Source organism: Fusarium fujikuroi, chromosome FFUJ_chr03, assembly GCF_900079805.1.
Source record: "Fusarium fujikuroi IMI 58289 draft genome, chromosome FFUJ_chr03".
In the NCBI taxonomy this organism is placed as follows: domain Eukaryota; kingdom Fungi; phylum Ascomycota; class Sordariomycetes; order Hypocreales; family Nectriaceae; genus Fusarium; species Fusarium fujikuroi.
The window spans coordinates 4,844,246-4,868,960 of NC_036624.1; the positions used below are offsets into that span (position 1 = coordinate 4,844,246).

Below are 24,715 nucleotides of genomic sequence, written 5' to 3' on the forward strand. Positions count from 1 at the left end.
GCGAGTGAAAGTTCAGTATGGTTACAGCATCTAGAGTTGTCCTCCCCCCCTGCACTGCAACCATGTCATACCCCAGATAAATACGGGGTACCCCGCAATCCATCCCCCCATCACCACGGCATTGCCGGCCTTTGTCAAAGTCCGGCCCCCGTCTCGGTATCGCGAAAGTCCGGACCACAAATCAGTTCCCCTCAATATCTCAGCTCCATATCCGACTCTGTGACTACATCTACTGCTCAGCTCTTTTCAAAGCCTTGTACAAGATAGTTGCTACAGGTAACAGCAAGCCCGCCAAGAAGGATATAATACTGCCCAGAAATCCATCGAGGTCGACGGTCTTTGACACAATCAGAACAAGCACGATCTTGAACAACGGGAAAAGACAGGCGCCGACTTACCGGCTGGGTCGTGCCTCCGCTCTTGGCGACCCAAGCAAAAGAACGGTCAATCATCTTCTTCTCGTATGCGTTGCACCTAACCTCGATCTCCTTAGTGCTCAATGGCGGGCCTGCCTCGGCCGCCCTGTTCAGTGCAAGCAACTCGGGCAATATGTCGGCAACATCTCTCATCGCTTGATTTCCGCCCATTCCCCTGTGTGCCTTGTTAGTGGATTCTTGCATGTAAATCGTGAACCCGACTTGCCGGTTTGGCTGCATGGCATGTACAGCGTCGCCCACGAGCCATACCCGTGGATGGCCTTCTTCTGGGTTATTGCCATTCTGTGCCTGAAGTCGCTGCCGCCAGTTTTTGGGGAGTTTAGTGCTAGCCCGGAGCATTGTCACTGTGATGTTATCTTCATCACCGGCTCCAGCAGAGAGCATGACGTGGCTATTGAAGATGAGTCAGTAATCGGTGGGTAAGCAATGGGGGCCCGAATCTTACTATTCTGGAGCCCAATCGCGTACTATGTCGAGACAGAACTGTCGCCTGTCCGGGATATCATACGTGTCTTCAAAGGGACACAGCTCACGGGGAACAGACAAGCCCCAGTAGAATGATGCTTGGTTCTCGTCAAAGTCAAAATCGTCATCTTGCCGTTGATTCCCGCGCTTCTGTAGAGAAGCCGGCAAGTAAACTGCATAGTGTCAGTCACTAAAATGGTAGGGTATAAGGGTCAATGGCATCTAACGCGCATAGTAGAGAGAAATGCCGTTCTTGAACACCAGAATTGGCCCATTCAAAAGACGAGGGGGCAGCTGGCGCAGTCGTGCCTTGGTCGCATTTCCTTTTGACAGAAAGGACAGATGGCTTTTCAGGTCCACGATATTCTTTGCTCCGATTTGTTTGTTTATCTAAAAAGAAAAAGAAAAGGACTTGAGCATCTGCATATTGATGAAAGGGGTTATTAAGCAAGGCTCACTAACCTTTGATCCGCTACCATCTGCAGCTACCAGAATGTCACAATACTCTGATGAGCCATCTTTGAAGTTCACTTTGACACTTTCCCTCCCACCAGTTCCATTTTCGACAATCTCGTAATGTGAGAACTGCTTACCGAACTTGACCTTCCCCTTGGCAACGACGGGTTCGAGAAGCAAGTCACGCAGAACAACGCGATTGATGGCCGATGACTTGGAGTAGGTCGGTAGTGCCGACAGGTCCAGAATGGTCTGGAACTTGGTGTTGCAGATACTTGGTGCTGCCTTGGAAGAGCCGGAGTATCTCCCGAGCCTTTGCACAATAGATTCCAACTGTGACTCAGTCAGGCATGAGGCCAGGCCGGTTAACGCAGGGTCACCCAGACGGATCTGGTATCCTTCTCTCTTTAGACTTTCTTCGTCTCTTTCAAAGACTATTGTGTCAACTCCATTGTTGATGAGCCCGTTAGCTAGCAGTGAGCCTGCTAGACCGCCGCCGACTATGCAGACTCTTAAATTACCCATGATGAGTGTGTGCGAGAGTAGAACAGATGATGGTTTTGTTGATTTATGGTAGATCGAGGGACTTGATACTGTTGGGTGAAGGTCCCAGTAAATATTGAGAGTGCTCAGACCCCACCCGATGACAATGGGCTTAGTAACTGACTGTCGTATATCCCGGATAGAAATGCGAAAAGGCGAAAGCTGTCCCGGCCCGGGGAGCTGGGATCCGATTGTTAGGTCCATTGCACCCGGGTAATAGGCTGAGCCAAGAGCTGTTTCGATTACAAAGGTATCTGGTTGTAGACTCTCTCATTCAATTGAGCTCTATATTTACTTATCTTAGTATGTCAATTGATTGGGTCCAAGCTGATGACATACGTTCGAAAGAGGTGTACAAGGGATATACTGAGTACTATATATATCATCGTTACTTTAATTCTTTAAATTATAATACTTAATCTGAATATTACACGGCCTGTAAGGGTAAGAAGAGTTGTTCTCAAGCAGCAAATGGTCTAAGTATTAATTGGCTACTAGTTCAATTATTTGGCATGTCGACGAGTGATACGTAATTCAAGCATAGGCTATCAGCCCATCAGATCAGTCAACTCAAAGCAGGCAAAGGGGCAGCCGCCTGATGAAAGACAGTTGTGTGCATAACCCATCTCGATACTGGCACAACTGATATCCCTCGTTATGGGACTCGGGGAGTTGGTACATCCAAATCTCACCCGAGACGCCAAGACTAGAGACATAAGCGGGGTGGATGTTGGTCATTTGTGCAAGCTGAATCCATCGGGTCGGGGGACACCCGGTAGTGCATCCGTTTGTTGCCATACCGAAAGGCTTCCGATCCGTTGTGGCGTTGTTCAATATGGCATGGAGGTTTCTCTGGTATGATCAATACAAGAGCGGTTCTAGATATGCAGGCATCACACTTGATACATCTCAGCAAATTAAAAGGCTGCTGTTCCCTTCCAGACAACCCAGAATTCGATTGTTCAATAATAGCACCTCACCTAATTACTGTCGTCTATTTCATACCACCACTTTTCAACCGTAGGTCTATCAACGTCAAAAGATGGATCAGCCACTGGCCGGCATCCTTGCCCATGCACAAGAGCTTCTTGGCCATCGAGATAAAAACACCTTTATGATTGGCTTTGCAGTAGTGTCTGCTGTTGTATACTTCTTGTACGCAGCTATTGACAGACTCTACAAACTTCACTTTCACCCGCTGGCCAAATTCCCCGGCCCCAAGGAAGCCTCCCTATCACAGAATTGGCTGCTTCGTGTTTCTGAGCAAGGAAATCCTGAACATGTATTCAAAGATTTACATGAGAATTACAGTCAGTCTTACTCTTTACTACCTTTCTTGCCTCCTCTCACCTACCGGCAACAAAACAGATTCGAGAGCGATCCGAATCGGCCCTAACGAACTACACATCGACGATGTCAAACTGTACAAGGATATATACAACCAAAGTTCAACTTACATCAAACACGACGCATTCTATGCCGGCTTCAATACTCCGCACAGTGTCTTTGCCGAACATATTCCCAGTCTTCACAAGGAGCGACGACGTCGTCTGAACCCATTCTTTTCCCGCCGCGCTATTGGGCAGCTAGAAGGTTTGCTCAAGGAGAAGATTGAAGAGCTCGGAAGACGCATCGATGGTCAAGAAGGCCCTTACAACATCTTCAACGCTGTACGATGCACCACTGTCGATATTATTTCTCACTACAGTCTTGGAAAGCCGCTTGGACAGCTTGAGAAGAGCGATCAGGGGTTCAATGGGGACTTCCTCAAGACATTCGACGCCCTTTCCAAGGTCCTTTGGAAGTTCATGTACAAGCCGACTTTTCGAAAGATCATGACCAGTTTCCCCCCGAGAATCGCTAAGACTGCGAGCAAAGAGATTCGCCTCATGTTCACGATCTATGATGCGTGCTATGCGGCTGCGAGCAACTTTAAAAGAAATCCACCACAGTCTTCTTATGGCACTATCTTTTCTAGCCTCTCGGATCTTGGTGAACAAGAGATGGGAGCTGAAGCATGCGACCTCCTTGTAGCAGGATCTGATACCACAGCATATTCTCTAGCAGTAGCTATCAGTCAGATCGCTAAGAACAGCCGGGTCAGTAGGAGGCTTGTAGAAGCCTTGGATGCTCGTGCTATTAATACAGAGAGCTTGCCGCCCTTGGTGGACTTGGAACAGATTGAGTATCTCAATGCTTCAGTCCGTGAAGCAGTACGGTTTGCCATTGCTGCACCGGGGAGACTTCCGCGGGTTGTCCCCAGCAACGGGCCGCCTCTAGTCGTGGATGGCCAGGTCGTTCCTCCGGGTAGTGTCATTGGCATGTCAGCTTACACCATGAACTTCAGCAAGGAGCTCTGGGGCGAGGACGCCGATACGTTTAATCCTGATCGTTGGCTTGGTGCTGGAGGGAAGGCTCTTGATGCCAATATGTGTTCGTTCTCCAAAGGCATACGGAGTTGTCTCGGACAGAACTTGGCATATGCAGAGATGCACTACATTCTCGCATATTTGTTCAAGAAGTACGAGGTTAGGTTGGTGGATAAGGAGGCCAAGGTGGAAGCCCTTGATCGGTTTACGAGTTATGTCAGTAGTCACGCTGTTATGGTAGACTTGGGGCTACGTGAAGCTTAATAACGGACAGGAAATCGAGATCTACTTTAATGCATCAGAATATTGTCAATACCAGAGTTTCATGCTTGACTGACTACTACACTCTGTATGTTCATTGCCTACCGGCAACAAGGTTTAATGCTTGCCCTACTCTTCTTTATCTCACAATTCATTATCCTTACATCTTAGGTTATATCTTTTAGCATTGCCGTACATACACAAACTGGTGTAGTTGTCGGGTCATTCTTGGCTGGCTTTTCACAGTAACCTCGGAATATGACAGAAGGGCATGCAGAAGACAGACCGTCTCTCAGTCAGTAGACTGCTATGAGTTCGGCCGAACCCGTGCTTGTATTGTCGACGGAGAGACTAATGGCCCGTCGGGCGGATATAATATCACCAGGATGATAAGGGGCTCGCAATTATCGAAGTTCCGAGTTCCGAGCTTATGTATTGGCTAATCGAATTAATTTTAGCGTAGCGGTCCTTTCACGGACTTCTACTCCGTGCTAAAGTCCAGTTTGCTGGTTTCGTCCGTCCGCCATCCAGATCCCGGATCCCGGATCCGGCTGCGATCCGGGTTATGTAAGAAAGTCAGTTAAGGCATAGATCAGGAATGTCTAGAAGTAGAGCTTATGAGTTTATGCTGTAGGTTACGATAAATAACTATTAAAAAGCTATTCATCACTCTCCTATTTACATGGTTTCATTGCCAGAACATTATGTCGATCGATGCAAATCATGACATCCATGGCTCCCTCGTCACTCGGCATCGCGGGTCATGAAGGAGCGGGAGTAGTTGTGGCTGTCGGCGATGATGTTTCTGCCATTTGGAAAGTTGGCGATCGGGCTGCGGTGCAGTGGGTTGGTTCAACCTGCGGCGTCTGCGAGATGTGCACCAACGGCTTGGATGAGGTTCATTGCCCAAAAGCCGTCCACCATGCCGTCGATTTAGCGGGCACCTTTCAGGAGTACTGTGTCGCTGATGGGCGTTACACTAACAAGATACCAGACGGTGTCAAGGATGAAGATGCTGGTCCAATCATGTGCGGAGGCTTCTCGGCGTACGCGGCTTGTAAGCGTGCTGCTGTCAAGCCTGGAGAGTGGCTTATCATCCTCGGTGCGGGTGGAGGTGTAGGACATTTTGCGCTGCAGTATGCAAAAGCCATGGGAATCAAGGTAATCGCTGTTGACAAGGGGAGGGAAAAAGAAGAAACATGTCGCAGATTAGGAGCCGACACCTTTATTGATTCTTCCAGTGATGTCGTGGCCGAGGTAACGAGAATCACTACCTATGGGGCCCACGGGGTTCTGCTGGCCACCCCCTCGAAGGAGGCATATGATATCACGCCACATACTCTAAGGGTCCGAGGAACGCTGATAGTAAGTACTCTCACTCACTTACAAGTGCGTTTAGTCACATGCTCTACAGGCACTTGGCATTCCAAACCATCCCGCTGTTATGGCTGGAACGATGGCTGCGCTGGTCGTCGGGAAGAGGTTAAACATTGTTGGGAGTCTTGTTGGCACCAAAAGGGAAGCCGATGAAGCACTTGACTTTGTAACGAGGGGATTGATCCATCCGATTTTAACTAAGGGGACTTTGCATGACATTGATAAATTCTATGATATGCTTCAGGAGGGCAGTCTCCTGGGACGAGCTGTGATTAAGGTTTCTTCTTAGCCTTGAGGCAAAGAAAGCTACCTTAGCAAGGATATTCCGTCATGGTTATAGAATCGCACATAGTCAAAATTCGTCAATTTTTCCCTTGCTGCTGTGTATCCAACGGCACCATCAACAGGGTTATATAAGTCATCATATTTGCCCAATAATTGCACCTCAGTGTGCAGTCGATTACAGCCACTGAGGTGATATAAGATACCTTCCCTCTCAGAGTCCCTCGTTGAAAGCACAGAAACAATGCCACCAAAGTTGGAACCGTCGTCTCACCACTTATCACTCTTCTTCCACTTTCTCCTCGCTTATCGGAAGTTGCCCTCTCCATTGCAGCGAGACAGGGGAGGGTTGCTACCAGGCTTGGAACAAGCAGAGATGGCCCCTTCAATCCAAGTGATGCCGTTATAGCTTCCCTCACCACGGCTATCGGCGTACCAAGTACCAATCTCGGTGGCAGATCCAATGCAACCTTGGAACTGACGACCAGAACGGCGAGTGGTGAGAGGCTTGGTGATCATGACACCACAGTTACCGTCCTTGATTGTAGCCTTGGTGATGACCGAGGTCTGCGTGGTCCAGGTGCGGCTGTAGTCGATGCCGAGAGACCCAGCCAGCTTGTCCTTGACGAAGGTGAGATCGACTCCAGCACTGCCTCCAACGGTGTTGGAAACGCTGTAGCCTGAAGACACGCTGATGTCCATGTCCCCATTGGCGCAGACGACAGGCGACATTTGCACGTCCCAGTCGACAAAGGTCTCAGTCTTGTCGGTGGTGATGTAGAAGGTGCCACTGCAGTCGTCACGCTTCCCAAAGTGGCCCTTTGGTGCTTTAGGGTACTTGGGCTTGGGCAGGTCGGTGCTGTTGTAGGAGGTCCAAGACGGGTCCAGCTTGGGAGCACCAATCTTGATGCCTTCAGCTTTGAGCTTGGCGAGATAGGTCTCCTCCTTAACGATGTAGGCTATCAGGTTCTCAGCATTTGTTCTCGACACAATCTCCAGAATGGCAACTTACAAACATCATTCACAGGAACAATGACATCTCCAGGCTGAATCTGATGGCTGGGAGTCCACCTGAGGGCTCCTGGGAAGGGAGAATCTTCCAAGGGAACCGCACCAGTGGCGGAGATGAGCAAAGCATAGATGAGGTTGGAGCAATGCATCTTGTAAATTTTATCAGAATAAGTTTGATAGGAGAGAAGAGGAAGAATGTGATTGTGTGTGTTGGTGTGAATGATTTACTCTTGGCTAAGTAGGAGACAGCCAAGTATTTATGTTCGAGCGAGATACGCAAACTTAACGATCAAATGTTTGGTCTTATTCCTGGAAGTATCAACTACCGACTTTCTCATTGTCCTACAGCACCAAGTCCAACGCCCCTCTAAGAAATCCTCGGTAAACGGATTAAGCGTGCTACGTCAACCCGCGCGTTTGACAGCTTCTGGGTATGATGTCAATCCTTATCTTAATAAACTTTAAAATTGGATACGTAAATAACGCACTTGCCCTTTCTGGCGTGAGATCTGTAGTTCCTAAGTGGAGAATCGTCTCATGTTCCCCCAGGGCTGACGATGATCAAGTCACGATTGCAGTTAGTTCATCGGTGGGGCGACCAAACTAATAGTCTCAGCCGCTCGTATAACGAAAGACGTTGGATTCTGCGACACTGGGTTCTTGAATCATGACATGAGTCTATCGAATTCGTGAAACATCATAGGCGCGAAAATTATACCAACTCAACTGCCGATATACGGCTTCACCGACGATCGGTTCACGAATGTCCTTTTTGGGATCAACGAGCTGTCAACTTGTCGCATAGCCTTGTATCTTCAGCTCTTGCAGGAACTCTTCTCGGGCCGGCAAGAAGTATATCGAATAAAGAATAGAGACAAGTTGTATAAAGATCTAAGTTTTTCCACCGTAGAAATTCAACTCGCCAGCTCGTCCTCCTCAAACTATCATTACTCCTTATATCCTATCCATCATGCAAATTTCTCTTTTCACAGTGGCCATCATGGCCGTCAGCGGGTTCGTAATATCTGCACAGACCCTCGACATCTTCTTTCGAACAAGCTAATGCCTTTAGCAGTGCTTACGCTGCTACCCATAAGGCTGCTGCCTGTGTGTCCAACAGGATGTCGTCGCCCGTAGGCGGAACCCCGTTCAGCCCAAGCTACAACTGGCAGACTACTTATGAGGTTCTTACCGATGCTACCAAGTGCGCTTGCGATTATTATAATGCGCGAGATAAGGGTAGTGAGTGGTGGAACACATGCCCTGATTGTACTTTTGTAAGTCTGGGCTGCGCCAAGCTTAATTGCTTTTCTGGCTAATTATCACTAGGATGGAACTATATGCACCTCGGCTGACGGCCACATAGGTGGCGATGAGGTAAGATCAAGAAGAGCAACATAACTTGGAAAATACTCATTAGTTTATAGTTTACTTACTACTGCGAAGACTTGTGTGGCGCTCAAGGTGCTGAGGCTGATTAAAGGATCAGAACATTTATCGTCCTGGAGGTGTATCAGCAACGCAGTTTGATCAGAGACTTTACTCAGGACATCGATGTGTCCAAACTGTATCTAGAGTCTATTAATACTACGGATAGTTTAATGTTCTCAATCACGCTTTTCGAGAGTTACACAAGCTGTTCAAGAATAAGAATAGGACTTGCGAGGCTGGTCTGAGGAAAGCATCGTGGACGAAATACCAATGCAAGTGTTATTAAAGAGGAGAATATGAAGAGCTAAATCGTTATATTGACCTTGAGTATTGCTACATCGACTTGCGGCAGAACCGAAACGGGGCTGTGCAATGGTTTCCTTGATATTCAATGAGTTCAAACTTTCGGAGGCGCACTGCTGCTATGTTTCAATAGTGGGTGAAGTCTTGTTAGAAATATCAACTCGGTGTTATCGCATACTTCTGCTACTTGTCTATCTTTGGTAGTGTAATGTGTTGTTTTCGATTGAGGCCTTTAGCTAAGAGCTCAAATCAACAGAGAACTTGGTAAAACGAAAAGTACTTCAGTGCCCAGAAAAAGAAAAGGCCTCCTCATAGGCCCGCTAGGACCTGCAGCATTACAACTAACGTGTAGAAGCCGCACATCATCAAGAGCTGGCGAGTCTAGGGGGAACTCTCTGTACAATTATGAGCCGCATTGAAGACAGCAAAGAGTCACTACGCAACTCTACAATCCCCAATGCAACTGGCTCCAGCGAGGTCTATGGGGTCAATCTCACCCCCAGCAAGTGGGCTGCGTACGGCAAACGCAAAGCGGAAGGCTGGTACGCACGTAACGGCACGTACACATTGGCTCAGTTGGACAGTGAAATAGCCCGACTTGAGAGCCTCTTGAGGTCTTACGAGCTGGCAAGCTCGTTAGTTGATAAGGACAAGGATGGAAAGCCACAGTACCCAGTGGCGGGTGCTTTACGTCCGTCGCAGAGCCTTGAGGACAGTAAAGCCAAGGTCGAAGCCGCTATGACAAGCTTGTACGAGAAACAAGCGGCCTCGGCTGGCGTTATCTATAATCTTCAGCAAGGCAAGCCGGGAGACCAGGAGAAAGCCCAAAAGGAAGTCCTTGACGCCCAAAAAAAGCTTCAGGCTGCTCAAGACCAGAGTAAAACAAACCAGCAAGCTTGGAATGAATACACTCAAATCGCTCTTACCGAAACCACCAAGAAAGATGCGCTCAACTGGTTCGACAAAAAAGAAACCACAATTAAGCAGGAGCTGGATAGGCTCAAGTCGCTACGCGTAACCAAGGTTGAAGACGATACAAACAAAGCCACAAGCGTACCGGTAATTGTGTCTACAACAGCTCCAGCTGATAAGAATGAAGAGCCAACAGGTACAACACTGGCAGCTCGAGGTTCGGAGATGGCCAATCCGGTTTTCAAATCTCCTTCGGACCAGCCTCTGACTGCACAAGACGCAGACCCATGGACAAACATTATCTTTTCCTACTTTGCTTCAGATGTCAGTAATCATTCCAAAGAGTCATAGTGGGGTATGAAGATTGGAGGTTCGGTAGGCTTTGGGCTTTGGGCTTTGGGCTTTGGTCGGTCGGCGGGTCATATACCCATGACGAATCGCACAAGTACATGCAGTCGGACATGGCAGGCTGCGACGTGAGCATTTCTTTCTCCGCCCTCGTTATCAATATCAATCGCCCTTAGCTTTTTGGTGAGCTCTTTAGTGATGTTGACATCGAGGTTGCAAAGGGAGTCAAGCTGAGCCCAGGCCCAATTCTATTCCAGAAGATGATCAAGGAGCAGAACGCCGCTGATATTGCGATATGGAGCCAATTTCCAGCTTACCCAACTTCCTTCACTGTAGCCGCCGATACAACTAACAAATTCACGGGCGCCACGAAGCACATAGAGGAACATTTTGATTCTTACAGTAACTCAGGAGGTGCTTCGGTTGGATATGGGCCTTGGCCGGTATCGAGTACCTTTCATAAGTCTGCTAGTGTGTAAAGCATGCAGGTTCATTCTATGTTCACTGACTGTAAGATTAGCTTTAGGGCACTACAGATTATTGGATGGGTGAGTCAGATTGTACCAGCTCTGCTACGTGATAAACATTATAAGCCCCTTATCCAAGGTAATAGTGTTCTAGTACCTAAGTAGTATATTGCTTTGTCATCTATCATTATCTTCTCAACTTAAGATTTATTTCATCTTCGCTGCTGTGCCATCTAGCGTGGCTTGACGCTTCAAGCCTGAAATCAAATACATTAGATAGGTGTTATCGAGATGCCCATAGCTCCCAAAGACTTGTACCTTCGAGGGTTTGCTGGAGCCCGCTGCAGACTTGATAGAACATTGTGCAAAATCCGTAACAGAGGCGGTAACGGTCAATGTATCGTTACGCAAGATTGGTCGTGTTGCCCGTTTCGGTATTAGTTGAGCCATTCTATGAGGCTTCTGTGTTTCGAAAGTCGGGCAAGGTAGGAGACTCGTCGTGTTCTAACGAATTGAAAATATAACTTGGTGAAAGAGTCTGTGCGGTGTCACAAAAGAAGAAAGTATAAATAGATATATCATAGAAAGTCTACTAGATGTATATTTAAATCTGCCGGGCAGTTGGGATACTACTACTTGATTCTAAGAACCCATCACTAAACACCCAATCGCCATTGCCTTTACTCCTCTTTGGCGCGTAGAAAGTTAGGCAGTCATGTTTGACAAGTGGAATGTTGGCCTTTATACGGAAGGGCAGATAAGGGTTGCTCGTCCAGTGGCGACCAAAGCAATAGCCAGCTTGTAGTCCTTGTAAGTCTCGTCGACAGCCTTTTGCGCAAACTCGCCATTGAAACCACCACTAATCATAACGGACGCTTGCTTGCCCCAGGCGTTGACTGCGAAAGACACATTGTTATCCCTACCGCAGTCGGCATTGACATTTCCTCGGATAAGTTCCTCAATCAGGTCAAGAAATCCAACATTTAGGGCGCGGAGCTGCTGGACGATGTAGATGAAGGTCGGGATAAAGTCGTTTATTCCCATGCCTATGCAGTCGCTCCATGGGATTAAGCGCATCGTGGCATTATCGGGTCCGATCCCCTAGGCGATTGCCTTGATAACCCCAAGGGGAAACCTGGCGCGGTATTCAATGCTGCCGCCCCAATAGTCTGTCTTCTTATTGGCAAGATCCTGGGGAAACTGATCAGGTAAACATCCACCACCGCCTTGAGTCTCGACACCGTCGAACCCAGCCTCAATGGCGTTTCTCGTAGCGATGCGGTGGTCCTCGATTAATTCCTGTAACTCCCCTTCAGACGCTTTTTTGAGAGAGTGGACCATCCGATGAGCTTGCTATGGGGTTGGGGCTGGGAACATCTAGGCGCAGCTCGCTCCGGAGAGCAGGGTTGCTTGCACAGTCTGGGACCCATAGCTGGCACCAGATGTGAACCCCAAGGTACAACATCAGTGAATCTACTACTTACTAATAATTCCATGAGGGCGACCTAATAGATCCCCTAATTACAATATTACTAAGATAACAAAAAGTTAAAATAATGTTATTAAATAATATGAAAATATCAATTTATAAATCGGTCTGGATTTTGCTGTTTCCTATGACACCCTCATTTTGAGGCCCCGGCTCACACCCTGTTGTTATCGAGTGTGGCACACCATGGCACCAATGGTAATGCGAAGCACAAGAAATATTCAGAAAATTAAGGCCCTACTTCAAAAATCAGACAGTTACTTACTTCAATAATAAAAAACGGACTTTACACAAATGTGCGTTGTTGGCGAATATAACAAAACATGGCGCTGTCCACTGACCGACATAACTTATCCATTTTGTTCTTGATTTCCCAACACACCGCACTTTTGAGACCAACGCGACTCTTAACAAAACACGATAAAGCTTCATAAGCAATTCATCAAACTCTGAAAAAATGGAGACGAGTAATGTCAAATTCTCGATGTCGGCAGAATCAAAAGAAAATGCTGTTTTTTGTCAGTCATTTCATTACTTTTGCTGTACTCCAGAGCTTTTTACTTGCTAACACGCGCACGCTAGTGACCCCAGAAATTCCCATCCCTGAGACCAGTCAGCACAGATCCATGACCCCTCATGATTCTCATTTGACCTCAAGCTCTGGAGATTGGCGACTGGAGCTTCTACGGCATGAACAGGCGACAGTTAACCCACAGCAATTGATGTTGTATGGAGAGATCCCGTATGCCGACGCGTCGCATGAGACTGGCTTCCAGGCTCCTCAAATTCCCACCGCTTCTTTGTCAGAATCTCAATTTCTCTCCCCCGTACTTGCTCCGAACGCGCCCGCAGCTCAGTCATTGACATCGCGTCTTGATGTTGGCCACGATGGAGATGTTCTGAGTAATTTTGGTTGGAACCCCAATGACCAGTCAGGCAGCCACAGATCCAATGCAAGGTCACCAACATGGTCGAAATCGTTCTTGGCTTGCCCTTACTACATAAGAGATCCTATCCGCCATTTCGGCTGTATCAACTTGAAGCTTGATAATTACGGGCGCGTCAAACAACACTTAAAGAGAAGTCATCTGGTTTTCGATGCCAATAAGATGCAAGGCTTTGTATGCGAAAACTGTGGTATGGTTTCTCTCGACGAATCATCCAGGAACGATCATCGAGATTCTACTGAATGTGCGCCAGAGACCTTGGTAAATGAGCGTGGCGTATCACGCCAAGCCTGGGAAGGACTTGAGAAACGCCTAAAGAGTGGCTCAACGGATGAGGAGAAGTGGCTTAATATGTGGTTTGTTCTATTCCATCAGCCACCCAGTACGTCAACACCGATAAAGGATACTGTCATGAACAGATTCTTCCAAATCATTCGCAACTTTTGCAAGGTTGATGGATACGGAGCAATTCTCTCGTTACTTACTCAGGAAATGGGTGGAGTGGAACATGGAAGCGCGATTCAGGTGCATGAATTGCTCAGGAAGCTGCTCGACTTTGTTCGGGTTTCCATCCACCAGCTATTCAATACAGAGGTTGCAGGCGCAAGTGGCTGAACTTTGTACTGGCGGGTTGTATAGATACCTAGAGAGTATGGATGACCCCATGTTGTACGCAATCACATTCTCATTAATCCTTATATAACGAATATGGCCTATAGATGCTGTTACTTACAGCAATTGGGTTAGGTGAAAGACATTTTCATAGCTTATTAATAGGCCGGAGTTACTTGTGAGGCAGCGTGTATTGACGCCGGATATATTCCTTGAAACCCGACGAGGTAGTATGGAGGCTCCCGCTTCTTCTAGCCAATTACAGCGCCGACCCTCTGGTACTAACACCCGCGTCGCGGTCAGCTAAGCAACGGTCACCTTCGGCACCGAATCGGCGAACAAGCCATCTGAAGTAGTTGTAAACTTTACTACCTAGGAGTCTGTATACAATCAACGTCACTATATAAATACCCTCAACTTGCCCAATTACTTTACCCTGTTTTCTTCGTCATTTAAACAGAACTCAGTTATTACTTTACAAATATGGCGAACCAAGAAATGCCTAAGCCAACAAGACCTAATTCATCAATATTGAGTAGACCTGTAAAGTCAGGCAGTTCACCACATGACCACGAGCCGAGGTCAGGAGATACAGACCTCTCACAGCCAAACCATCTCTTGGAAATTGGGCCCTCGATCGACAGTCCGGAGCCTCCATATACATTTTTCTCCGACTGGGAAAAGGTCGGCATCATTATCTTGGTATCATTTTTAGCAATGATATCCCCCTTATCCAGTACAGTGTTTCTCCCAGCAATTCCTTCCATTGCGAAAGATATGGATGTATCTATTTCTCTTGTAAACCTAACAGTTACAACATATCTGGTAAGAAATCTTTTACAAAGTCCTCCGCTCTTTTACGTCTTATGACAGATCTTTCAAGGAATTACACCCTCGTTCATCGGAAATTTTTCAGACACTTATGGGCGTAGACCAGCATACATGATTTGCTGTGCTATCTATCTCGCGGCCAACATCGGTCTCGCCTTGCAGAATAATTACACCGCCCTAATGATTCTGCGGTGCCTCCAGAGTTGTGGAAGCAGTGCAACTATAGCCCTCGGTAGTGCGACATCCGCCGATATGGTGACCCGAGCCGAGCGCGGGAAATATCTTGGCTACGCCGCTATGGGAGTCACCCTTGGCCCTGCCCTTGGACCTGTGATAGGTGGTCTTCTCGATCACTATCTTGGCTGGAGGTCTATCTTTTGGTTCCTCACGATCTTTTCCGCAGCCCTATTTCTCGTCATCTTTATCTTTCTCCCAGAGACTTGTCGAAACGTTGTTGGCAATGGAGGTATTAGTCCACCGTGGTGGAACATGTCACTTATTGGATATCTCAAGCAGCGAAAGCAGGAACACGTCGAAACCGTGGTCGAACAACCTAGTCGTAAACGACCGAATCCATTCGCTTCCCTAAAAATCCTCTTCGACAAAGAAACCGGCCTGATTCTCGGCTTCAGTGCTCTTATGTATGGCGGCTACTACATGGTGCTGTCAACGCTCTCGGCTCAATTGACTTCACGGTTCAATTACTCGTCTGTCGTGATCGGACTGTGCTATCTACCCATGGGAGTTGGAAGCATATGCTATCGATACACAGCTGGTTTCGTAATGGACTGGAACTTCCGACGATATGCCAAGAGACAAGGCATAGAAATTGTCAAAAACCGACAGCAAGACCTCAAACTCCTCCCTATTGAGAGAATGAGGATCGAGATATCCCTGCCATTTGTATACATGGCCTGTGCGATGATAATCATTTATGGTTGGGTTATGGATCAGAAACTGGCGCTTGCAGGAATCGAGATTCCCTTGTTTTTCCTTGCGTTGTCTATTTCTGGTGCAATGAACAACTTGAACACCCTCATCGTCGATCTCAACACACATTCTGCAGCGACAGCCGTGGCAGCGAATAACCTCGCCAGGTGCTTGGTCGGAGCAGGGGCTGTGGCAGTTGCTGATCCCATGATAAACGAATGGGGCTTGGGGTGGACTTCCGTTTTTGTCTCAGGAGTGTGGGTAATCTTCAGCATTCTTCTTTGGGTAGTTATGTGGAAAGGCCATAATTGGAGGGTGAAAAAACAGGAGAAACAGGATAATGATGGCTGCTAAAGATTGTAATGTTCTTGCCACTATCTAGGCAGAATATAAATTCTACAATAGACTGCTTGCTTATAGCACGCTTATAGTAGTATGCTATCTATCAATGCTCTGGTACCCTTTGACATCGGCAATAATATATATCGTATTAACCCTATCTCGTTCTTCCCCTCCCCTTCTCCTTGGAAACTTAAAAAAGGCCCATATATCTCGAACTATACTATTAGAATCGGCTTTGGTAGTGATGTTCGCCACTTCCATTGGGGAAAAGGGCCTGAACTGCCTTGTTTTGACAAATTGGCTAGAAACAGTTCCGTGCCGTGTGTAATTATGTAGAGCGCTGTATTCCAATGATTATTTCATCTTTATATAAACTGTATATGCTCTTTCATTACTCGATAGTCCCCACCAGCCGTCAAGGGCTCCCTCACATACTCCAGCCAGAGATCATTGGCAGTATGTTTTTTGACGACAACACTCAACACTCTCCGCTCTCTAGTAATTCCATATGGCCAGACGAGCCTCTCTCTAGGCCAGCCTTTAGCTAGTCCCTCAGAAAGTTCCTTCTGCTCCCTCGCAGCAGCAATCCCAGTCAGTTTCGTTGGAATGTCTGAGCAATGGCTCCCGAGATCCCACAGCACAGGCCACTGTTCTTTTTGATCTGTAAGAAAGCCCTCAGCCCATTCGCTAGACTCTTCTCTCAAGAGAACTTCATACTTGTTGGGGTAATCTTGGATAGGTCTAGTGCCTTTTGGTATCTCAAGTCCCTCCTCCTCGATCTCGATGACTCTTTTCGCCATGGCAATGGTATGCTTTACGATCGTGAGACTCTCCACACGGTTCGCTTTTTCTCGCTCGTAGAGGAGCTCGAGTGCTCTCCTCCGAATAGCTGGTTGTCGACACTTGGCAGCTATCCAATAAACAGGTCCAACAACCTCGCTTTCAAAAGTGAATGATGGGCCTTGCATGATCTCATTGTCGTACTTGACCGTGAAAGTTGCACAGTCAGCAGCAATGGAAAACTCGGATAAGCTGTTCCTATCGCAGACATAGTCTGACCCCGAGACCATTGAGTCTAGGAATACTAGCATGAGACAGTGCCTCTGTGTGAGAAGCTTTGCGGTTCTTGTATCTGGTCTATCGAGATCACTGAACGCAAGGTACGCTTCAAATGCGTGACGCCAGTTGGCCAGGTCATGGGCGATGTGTTTGTATCTTGACTGCAATGCTTCTCCCTCAGTATTCGGAGATTCACTGACACCGTTTGAGCGATACGACTTGACATCATAGATAAGAGTGAATCCGATATCGACGAGGTAATACAAGACACACCGTGCGTCAGCCAGAGAAGCGAACTTGAGCGGCGCCGTCGTCATTTGTAAAAGATGCCTTGGGAAGTTAACCCTATCATTGCCGACATATGCGAGCCGTAAGTATATCGGGGCTAAGTATTGTCGAATGATGTCTGTTTCCGGTGTTTTGCGGTCCTGAATGTTTGCAAGGAGCCTCCGTCCTTGGAGGATGTGCATCTTGGCGGCGTTTTGGTGCTCATGGCCTAGCATGAACTCAATACAGACGAATAGTAAGCATACGAGTAGAGGCTTCACTCTTGATTCTGTCGCTAACGGCCATGACCGAACGGCGGAGATGGCTTTGTTGTATTCGACGATGGCGGGCCTGTAGTTTGGAAAAGGGTCTCTTGTATCCTTTGTCTTTTCAGCGTACATCAGACTGATCGCTGAGATGGCATGCCGTATCGCAGGATCTGTGGGTGCAAGTCGTAACACCAGATTACCCCAGAAGTCGCTGTCTACCGTGTCCCCCACTTGGTGAGAGACATGCCCTCTGTAGTAGTCAAAAGCGTGAAAGCTCAGCTCTTCCCCAAGGTTGTTATTGAGGGCACGTATAATAGGCGGACGCTCTCGAATGATCAGTGTCTGCTGGGTCATGGTGTCTGTATCGCCATAACCATCGCATTTACGACCAGTGCCAATGCATCGCTGACAGCCCGGCCTCACCTCATCACATTTGATCTTACGGATTCTGCATGGATAGATCCAGATCAGCACGCGGTGTTATCAGAATGGATCTCGTTAATCTCACCTGCATGTCATGCATCCAGTGCGAGCCTTGGGAAGTCCCTTGCGATGTCGCGGATGAGAAGCGCGGAGCAAAACTCGTGGTCGCTCTCTCGACATTAAATTGGTGGTGGAAGGATTTTTCTACCCCCCAGCGCATTAGCGAACCAACGCCAACGAGGCGAATTGCTCATAGAAGCCATTTCGATGATCGCAGCAAGAGAATCATAGGCAGTCGATGTATAGAAGAGCACAGAACTTACAGTATTGGACGTTGATGTACTTTGTTGGGCTTCGGAAAACGTTAAGCGGTGCTGACTCTGGGAACATGCAGTCAGACGTGAATTAGTACCCTCGTCTGAAACGACCCCTGCGCAGTAATTTCGACTGTTTTCATTAATTCTTGACAAATCATGCGGGTTGGCGGTTAATGATCGGGTAAGCACTTGGCGCTTTGGCTTCTCCTATTGCTGATGTTGTATCAATGCGACGCTGAGGAAATTGATATTGGCTTGGTGCGTGACTGCGAGTCATGGAGGCAGCTAAAAAAGAGTAGTTGCCGAGTCAGAAAAGAGATAAAAATAGACCAAAGGACTTTTTGGACTGGGACGGTGGGTTAGCACCTCGCTTACGCTTCCGTAAATAGTTAGACATCTCGTTCCAGCTCGCTCTCTTAATTCAGCAGGCCTAGCGAGATATTTCCGCGTCGTGTTTGACTATTATCGAGTATATGCAGTATAAACATATGAGAATTAAGGAGGAAAAGAACTGATTGATTTTTTTAATGAAAAAGGTCCCAGAATCTGTCGTGTAAGAAGCAGGAGAAAAAGATTCACTGTCTTCCCTGACGCACTGCCATCTTGTTGTCACGATGAATTAAATGTCTTACGGCAGTGAAGGGCTTCCATTGTGGACTTTTCAAGGACAACAATCTTTCTATAACAAATGATGCAATGGAACTGTAACCACGACAACCCAATCAATACGTCATATTTTCCATATTATGAATGAGAGCCTTAACTTGGATCATCTCCCCATCATCATACATTAGGTTACCCTGTACTGACCCAAGTGGCGCTGCCCAGGCGGCTAAGGTGTCGCCAATTTGTTTCTCGGTAAGCTTCCATCGCTCAAGCATTGCGCAAGCAAGATGATAATATTCATCGGCATGTTGCATAAACCCGACACGTTTCCACATATCTTCAATCGAGTAGCCGTCGGAATCGACCGCAATATGACCACCTCTTTGCCATAGCCATATCCATCGGTTCAGGCCAATAGCTGCTGGAGTTATCTGTGACGCGTCGATCAGAGTGGTCTGGTACTGGAACACCAGGCAACAGAGGGCTGCAAAATTGTCAGAAACGAAAGAAGGAGGACGTTGAACCTACCGGAGATAATTGTGAACATATTGAAGGAACTTAGGTGATGAAACATGTTTAGGTCCATGTTGTGAGTTGAGCATAAAAGTCTAACAGCAGAAGATACTGTCAGTCGCGATTGGTTCGGTCTTCCTTTGGTAGCCATGTGCAGTTGTAGGAAGCATTCTGCGGCTGATTCTGCCTGAAAACAAGCCTCAGGACAGACTAGGACGGTGTTAAGCTCGAGTGATATGACCCTCGGTGGCAGTCTATAGTAGAGAACGAATGCGGAGTCAAGAAGATAGATATAAGTCGCCGTCCTAGACAGTTAGAAGAGAGCTGATAAGAGCCAAATCTGGACATACCGAATCATGCTTTCAAGGAGTATGAACCCGGCCCATTTCTGTTGAGTAGGAAACGTAGTATCCAGCTTCTCCATGCTCAGGTTGTAGAGACCAAAAGATCTTGCGATCTATCACACCATTAGTGAAGTTTTTTGATACCCATGCGATGAGACATACTGAGATAATGCGACTGTAGCGATCCTTTCGAACACGCTGTCTCCCCTCTTTTGACCCCTCCCAGTTTTGCGCGATACATATAAAATACGCAGCATGCAGCGCCTTCAGCTTATCCCATACTACCGACTCATCCCCCACAAGCTGTGAAGAAGCAATGATAGAATCATCGTACAGGATATCGTCGGCAAAGACTGCTTCTTCCACGGGAGTAAGCCACGCCATTGCACGGACGCAGTCATCCGAGTCTGGAGATAAACACGCGCCTAGAACCGCCATAGATGCAATCAGTCCTGGCGGTTCAGCTTCGGTATTGAAGGTTGGCTTGTGAATTATCGGACTGTTAGGATACCAGCCGGACCAGAAGAGACGTAAGAACCTGTGTAGATTGCTGGGCGAAAAGAAGTCGAGACAAGCTTTTTCGACGACTGGAGACCACTCGATGCCTGCATCGGAGCATAATCGCGTTCGAGTCATTGATCTCTTCATCATGGACACAATCTCGCGTGTTTTGGCGGCCAAAGTTTGACAGGGAGAGTCACCGACGGTTTCGTTCAATTGGCGTCTTTGAGCCACGGTGCCGCAGTCGAAACCATCGGCGATGCCAGATGACTCGGTGAATCGTTTCAGAAATGGTAGGACCAACTTTTTTCGTGAAGTGGCCTGATCAAAATGGTGTTCAAGATGCAGGTAGCCTCCGGGGATATTGTTCCAGGCATCAAAGCTGAGAACTGGTAATGGTAGGGACTCACATCGAAACCACTCAAGTGAGTAGTCAATGAAGTCATGCAAAGCGACAGGAATTGCGTCAGCCTGTTCAACACTAGCGTTAGGTATCTCTCCTCGGTATATACCATTCGTCTCTGGTTGTGACGAATCTTCTGAAACCTCTGATGTTGCGAATCTCAATGCCCGCTCATAAGAGCACTCATAGTTCCGTATACTGCATGTACTGCAAGGAACACTGCGATCGCAAGCGCGCTTCAAACGTACGCAGCGATTGCAGGCCCTTGGTTTCTTCATTCTGGGTCTACGAGCAGGCAGAAGTGGTATCTCTGACCCGTTTTGAAGGCGCACTTTGCAAATCCCCCAGTGGCGCTTGAGGGCATCTCTGAGAAGCATGAGTGAGCATGGCGGCGGACAGTGGAGGAGGAGATATACCTGCGAGTGAACGTCCGTTGACAGAATGAACATACAGGGGACGAGTCTGAGATTCCTGTCAGTCGACAACGCCCGTCAGCAACCGGAGCAGTTATCAAGGGAATTGAGCTACGGTGCATACCTGCCCGCCGGGGTAGTGGAGATGATAGCTGTTGTTGAGAGGTAGCTGTCGCCGTGTCCATGGTGCACAGAACAGTCTCCAGGTTATCACTTAGTGTATGAAGTCAACGTACCCTCAGGATTATCAAGATCTGACTGAAGATGATTACGGACAAATGGCAGTGGAACTGCCGATATGACAATCCCACATACAGATCGTATCCCGTTTCGTGCTTAGTTAGAACCATGTTTGGAGAAAAACGCGGGGGAAATGACATCGACGCTATCGCCATTGGCCGTTTCTTTTTTGTGGCGGTGGACATTTCCCGCTCTCCCCACATGCTCAACAGAATGACTTGCACCAAATTCAGTTTAGTGACGGTTGTCCAGAGTGCGGAGGTGGAAGATATCGCGACGCCAAGTAGTGGGGCTGAAGGGTATCATGGTCGACTTACAGAGATATAAACGGCCTTGCGTCGCGATAATACGAGATGAAAATGAAGAGTAGCACTACTACTTGACCCTCGATTGAGTCACCAAAGCTCTCTCCTCCAAGGAAAATTGTCATCATGTCTGCACCTGAAGAACATCATGGCCTCAAGTCCAAATGGCCCCAAGCCTTCGATCTGGCTGGTTCAAACTCTCCCTGTCGAATTGAAGGAGAAATAGGCGATCTCGTGGTCCTCGGCGAAATTCCACCCGCTATCGACGGAACTTTCTACCGAGTCATGTGCGATCCCTTCGTCCCTCCTCACCCTGATAATGTTCCTCTCGACGGCGACGGTCACGTCTCTGCCTTTAGGATCTACAACGGTCGAGTGGACATGAAGATCAAATACGTTGAAACAGAACGCTACAAGCTTGAGAGAAAAGCCGGTAAGGCTTTATTCGGGCTGTATAGGAATCCATTCACCCATCATCCCTGCGTCAGAGCAGCCGTCGACTCCACTGCCAACACAAACATGGTCTACTGGGCAGATCGTCTCTTGGCGCTTAAGGAATCTGCGCTTCCTTATGAGATGCATCCTGATACTCTTGAGACTCTCTGCTATGATCCGTTTGGAGGCCAGGTCAAGGCAAAGGCATTCACAGCGCATCCAAAAATTGACCCGTTCTCCGATGAGCTCGTTGTCTATGGGTACGAGGCTAAGGGCCTGGCGACTAGAGATATAGTCATTTATTCATTGGACAAGAACGGGATTAAGCATGATGAGCAATGGATCGAGTCTCCCTGGTGCGCTCCAATCCACGACTGCGTCATCACACCCAATTTTATCGTCCTTATCCTTTGGCCCTTCGAAGCCAGTGTGGAGAGGATGAAAGCGGGCAAACAGCATTGGGCTTGGGACTACAGCCTTCCAGCTACTTTCATCGTGGTTCCCCGTCGGAAAACCTCCAAGATTCCAGCTTCTTGGAAGCAAGGAGAGCACCGAGTCTACCACTGGAAGAACTGTATGAATATCCACGCAGGCAGCGCTTGGGAGGAAGACAACGGAAAACTGTATCTCGAGACATCTCGGGTTCACGACAATGCTTTTCCGTTCTTTCCGCCCGTGGACGGGAGAATGCCAGCTCCAGACGCCAAAGCTGACTTTGTTCGCTGGGAGATCGACCTCAATGCCCCAAGTGGGACGCAGATGGCAGATCCAGAGGTCATACTCGACGTGCCATCCGAATTTCCACGAATTGACGAGCGTTTTATGACTAAGAGAAATGAATACCTCTTCTTGAACGTATTCATCCCTGAGACCTCCCAAGGCGGAACAAACATCTTCCACGGACTCAATGGGCTAGCAATGCATAATCACAGCACTGGCGAAACAAAGTGGTTCTTTGCAGGCAAGGATTCTCTCGTCCAGGAACCAATTTTTATTCCTCGTACGGCTGATGCACCTGAGGGGGATGGATGGGTTATCGCTATGCTTGAGCGACGTGTTGCTAATAGGAGTGAACTTGTAGTTCTTGATACGAGGGAGTTTGAGAAGCCGGTTGCGTTTATACAGCTTCCGATGCATCTTAAGGCTCAGGTACATGGTAATTGGATTGACAGTAGGACACGGGCATCTACAGAGGCGATTGTGAGACAGATTGGTGAGGTCAAGGTCAGTGCAAGAGGAGCTTTGGAGCCCTTGGCATGAGGGTGCAGATGCAATCACTGTTTGCCATTGCATCCGTCAGTCTCTAGTGAGTTGGGACAATGTAGCATGTAGGAAGCTTTATTTCAACGAGTGACTAGTTATTCATAAATCTCAATCTCAGAGTCTACTGCCAAGAACATAGAGTGATTTCAGAAAGGAACCCCCATCCATTTGCATGTACAGGGTCCCCATCAAAGCAGTCACCAAAACCTAAGTCCAGCACTGTCCAGATCCAGGGCCGGGCTGGCACTGCATGCGACCACCACCGCAAGACCAGCAGCCATAGTCACCAGCACACTGGCACTTTCCAGGCTGGCAGTCCGCGTGGGGAGAGTAGCAGGGGAAGCAGCTGCAGCGAGCCTCAAGACCTCGGAGGGCGAGGAGGGGCTGCGACATGCAGTGTCAGTACAGCTTTGAGTTGATTGTGAAGAGGGGAGGTTGCTTACCTTGTCGATACCAGTGTAGGTGTGGCCGCCGTCCTCAATGGTGACGGTGTCGGTGGCAGGAGTGGCTGTGACGCCGAGAGAGAGGAGGAGAGAGACGAATAGAGTGGCCTTCATGATTGCTGCAGAATCTGTTGAGGTTGGATAGTTGAGTGGATGAGTGAGGATGATGAGATGCAAAGACTGCGAAAGCCCTCGAGTTCTTATAGTCCTTAGCAGCCCTGCAAATGGCAAACCTCATAGAGACTCGCTCAACATTGACTTCTAAGATAGTATTCCTCTGACGATTCTCTGAGACAGTCTGTGCTGCACTTCGCCTCATGCAACTGAATCCTCTCAAAAGTCCTCGACCATAAGAAATTAGTCCATCATCATCATCATCATCTCGGGACGACGTTCTACTCATTGGCTATCGCCTCACCTTGAGGTATTTCTCTTCTAGGAAATGAGCGGCTACCCATACTAGGATACAAGCTTCACTAGCTAACCAAAACATACTAGCACCACTTCTGCTGACTATTTCATGTCGTAATAGTTAGTGAACAAGTCACAGAGGCGAACAAGCCGTTGTTACGATACTTGCCTAAGGGAGGATCGTTGGGTTTACAAGGATGCACCTCGTATAACATAGACGCTCAGAATTGCACGTGTGTGGCACGTCGCCCGATGGTCCGAGTGGGAAATAAAGGTGCATGTGCCGCAAGCTCGGATTCCACCTGAGAGTTCGGGACCGAGATGCTGAGCTCCATAATTGATCAACACGGAGGAGAACCATTGTCTCGTTTTGGAATATTTGTGATTTTAATTGTATTACTTGAACTTCAACAAAGGTACTCGTGAGAGTTGGAGCTGTAAGTCAGGGTTAAGTCCGAGGTGAGAGTGCGAGAGCTAACGCAGCGGGTGAGATTCCTACGATTGACGGTCCACTTTCCCAGGGCTACCTAGCTTCCAGTGTATGTCCCCATTTGCTGACGGTGAAGTAATTACTATTCTCAATTGATCCAGGCAGTCTGACTTGTTACTCAAGCGTGGTAGAGCAATGCACGATCCTGCGCGTGAGTATCACAGACACCAAAATTGTACAACTGTTGTCTTATTCGATCG

General features: G+C 47.9%; 13 protein-coding genes; 7 read left to right on the plus strand and 6 right to left on the minus strand.

The window, feature by feature from the left end:
* Window positions 1-229: 229 nt before the first annotated feature.
* Window positions 230-1,883, minus strand: FFUJ_03625 (uncharacterized protein; the record flags this gene model as incomplete). XM_023575493.1 has 6 exons in its annotated part: window positions 230-337; window positions 399-590; window positions 687-828; window positions 883-1,075; window positions 1,130-1,292; window positions 1,365-1,883. The coding sequence occupies 6 exons, from the start codon at window positions 1,881-1,883 to the stop codon at window positions 230-232; spliced, it is 1,317 nt and encodes a 438-aa protein (XP_023428666.1).
* Window positions 1,884-2,943: 1,060 nt separating this feature from the next.
* FFUJ_03626 (related to trichodiene oxygenase cytochrome P450) lies at window positions 2,944-4,534 on the plus strand (the record flags this gene model as incomplete). XM_023575494.1 has 2 exons in its annotated part: window positions 2,944-3,211; window positions 3,270-4,534. 2 exons carry the CDS (start codon window positions 2,944-2,946, stop codon window positions 4,532-4,534), a joined length of 1,533 nt encoding a protein of 510 aa, XP_023428667.1.
* A 720-nt stretch (window positions 4,535-5,254) lies between these two features.
* On the plus strand, window positions 5,255-6,197 carry FFUJ_03627 (related to ADH5-alcohol dehydrogenase V; the record flags this gene model as incomplete). XM_023575496.1 has 2 exons in its annotated part: window positions 5,255-5,878; window positions 5,931-6,197. The coding sequence occupies 2 exons, from the start codon at window positions 5,255-5,257 to the stop codon at window positions 6,195-6,197; spliced, it is 891 nt and encodes a 296-aa protein (XP_023428668.1).
* A 299-nt stretch (window positions 6,198-6,496) lies between these two features.
* FFUJ_03628 (uncharacterized protein) lies at window positions 6,497-7,350 on the minus strand (the record flags this gene model as incomplete). XM_023575497.1 has 2 exons in its annotated part: window positions 6,497-7,149; window positions 7,203-7,350. The coding sequence occupies 2 exons, from the start codon at window positions 7,348-7,350 to the stop codon at window positions 6,497-6,499; spliced, it is 801 nt and encodes a 266-aa protein (XP_023428669.1).
* Window positions 7,351-8,201: 851 nt separating this feature from the next.
* Window positions 8,202-8,682, plus strand: FFUJ_03629 (uncharacterized protein; the record flags this gene model as incomplete). XM_023575498.1 has 4 exons in its annotated part: window positions 8,202-8,215; window positions 8,277-8,478; window positions 8,531-8,578; window positions 8,629-8,682. The coding sequence occupies 4 exons, from the start codon at window positions 8,202-8,204 to the stop codon at window positions 8,680-8,682; spliced, it is 318 nt and encodes a 105-aa protein (XP_023428830.1).
* A 658-nt stretch (window positions 8,683-9,340) lies between these two features.
* On the plus strand, window positions 9,341-10,198 carry FFUJ_03630 (uncharacterized protein; the record flags this gene model as incomplete). The annotated part of the gene is made up of 1 exon (XM_023575499.1): window positions 9,341-10,198. The coding sequence occupies one exon, from the start codon at window positions 9,341-9,343 to the stop codon at window positions 10,196-10,198; it is 858 nt and encodes a 285-aa protein (XP_023428670.1).
* A 1,205-nt stretch (window positions 10,199-11,403) lies between these two features.
* Window positions 11,404-11,739, minus strand: FFUJ_03631 (uncharacterized protein; the record flags this gene model as incomplete). Its single annotated transcript, XM_023575500.1, has 1 exon — window positions 11,404-11,739. One exon carries the CDS (start codon window positions 11,737-11,739, stop codon window positions 11,404-11,406), a length of 336 nt encoding a protein of 111 aa, XP_023428671.1.
* An 869-nt stretch (window positions 11,740-12,608) lies between these two features.
* On the plus strand, window positions 12,609-13,713 carry FFUJ_03632 (uncharacterized protein; the record flags this gene model as incomplete). XM_023575501.1 has 2 exons in its annotated part: window positions 12,609-12,669; window positions 12,734-13,713. 2 exons carry the CDS (start codon window positions 12,609-12,611, stop codon window positions 13,711-13,713), a joined length of 1,041 nt encoding a protein of 346 aa, XP_023428672.1.
* Window positions 13,714-14,193: 480 nt separating this feature from the next.
* On the plus strand, window positions 14,194-15,825 carry FFUJ_03633 (probable dityrosine transporter; the record flags this gene model as incomplete). XM_023575502.1 has 2 exons in its annotated part: window positions 14,194-14,535; window positions 14,584-15,825. The coding sequence occupies 2 exons, from the start codon at window positions 14,194-14,196 to the stop codon at window positions 15,823-15,825; spliced, it is 1,584 nt and encodes a 527-aa protein (XP_023428673.1).
* Window positions 15,826-16,178: 353 nt separating this feature from the next.
* Window positions 16,179-17,762, minus strand: FFUJ_03634 (uncharacterized protein; the record flags this gene model as incomplete). Its single annotated transcript, XM_023575503.1, has 1 exon — window positions 16,179-17,762. The coding sequence occupies one exon, from the start codon at window positions 17,760-17,762 to the stop codon at window positions 16,179-16,181; it is 1,584 nt and encodes a 527-aa protein (XP_023428674.1).
* A 1,108-nt stretch (window positions 17,763-18,870) lies between these two features.
* FFUJ_03635 (uncharacterized protein) lies at window positions 18,871-20,892 on the minus strand (the record flags this gene model as incomplete). XM_023575504.1 has 4 exons in its annotated part: window positions 18,871-19,238; window positions 19,283-19,572; window positions 19,618-19,724; window positions 19,774-20,892. 4 exons carry the CDS (start codon window positions 20,890-20,892, stop codon window positions 18,871-18,873), a joined length of 1,884 nt encoding a protein of 627 aa, XP_023428675.1.
* A 707-nt stretch (window positions 20,893-21,599) lies between these two features.
* On the plus strand, window positions 21,600-23,168 carry FFUJ_03636 (related to lignostilbene alpha,beta-dioxygenase I; the record flags this gene model as incomplete). The annotated part of the gene is made up of 1 exon (XM_023575505.1): window positions 21,600-23,168. The coding sequence occupies one exon, from the start codon at window positions 21,600-21,602 to the stop codon at window positions 23,166-23,168; it is 1,569 nt and encodes a 522-aa protein (XP_023428676.1).
* Window positions 23,169-23,378: 210 nt separating this feature from the next.
* Window positions 23,379-23,728, minus strand: FFUJ_03637 (uncharacterized protein; the record flags this gene model as incomplete). XM_023575507.1 has 2 exons in its annotated part: window positions 23,379-23,555; window positions 23,615-23,728. The coding sequence occupies 2 exons, from the start codon at window positions 23,726-23,728 to the stop codon at window positions 23,379-23,381; spliced, it is 291 nt and encodes a 96-aa protein (XP_023428677.1).
* Window positions 23,729-24,715: the final 987 nt, after the last annotated feature.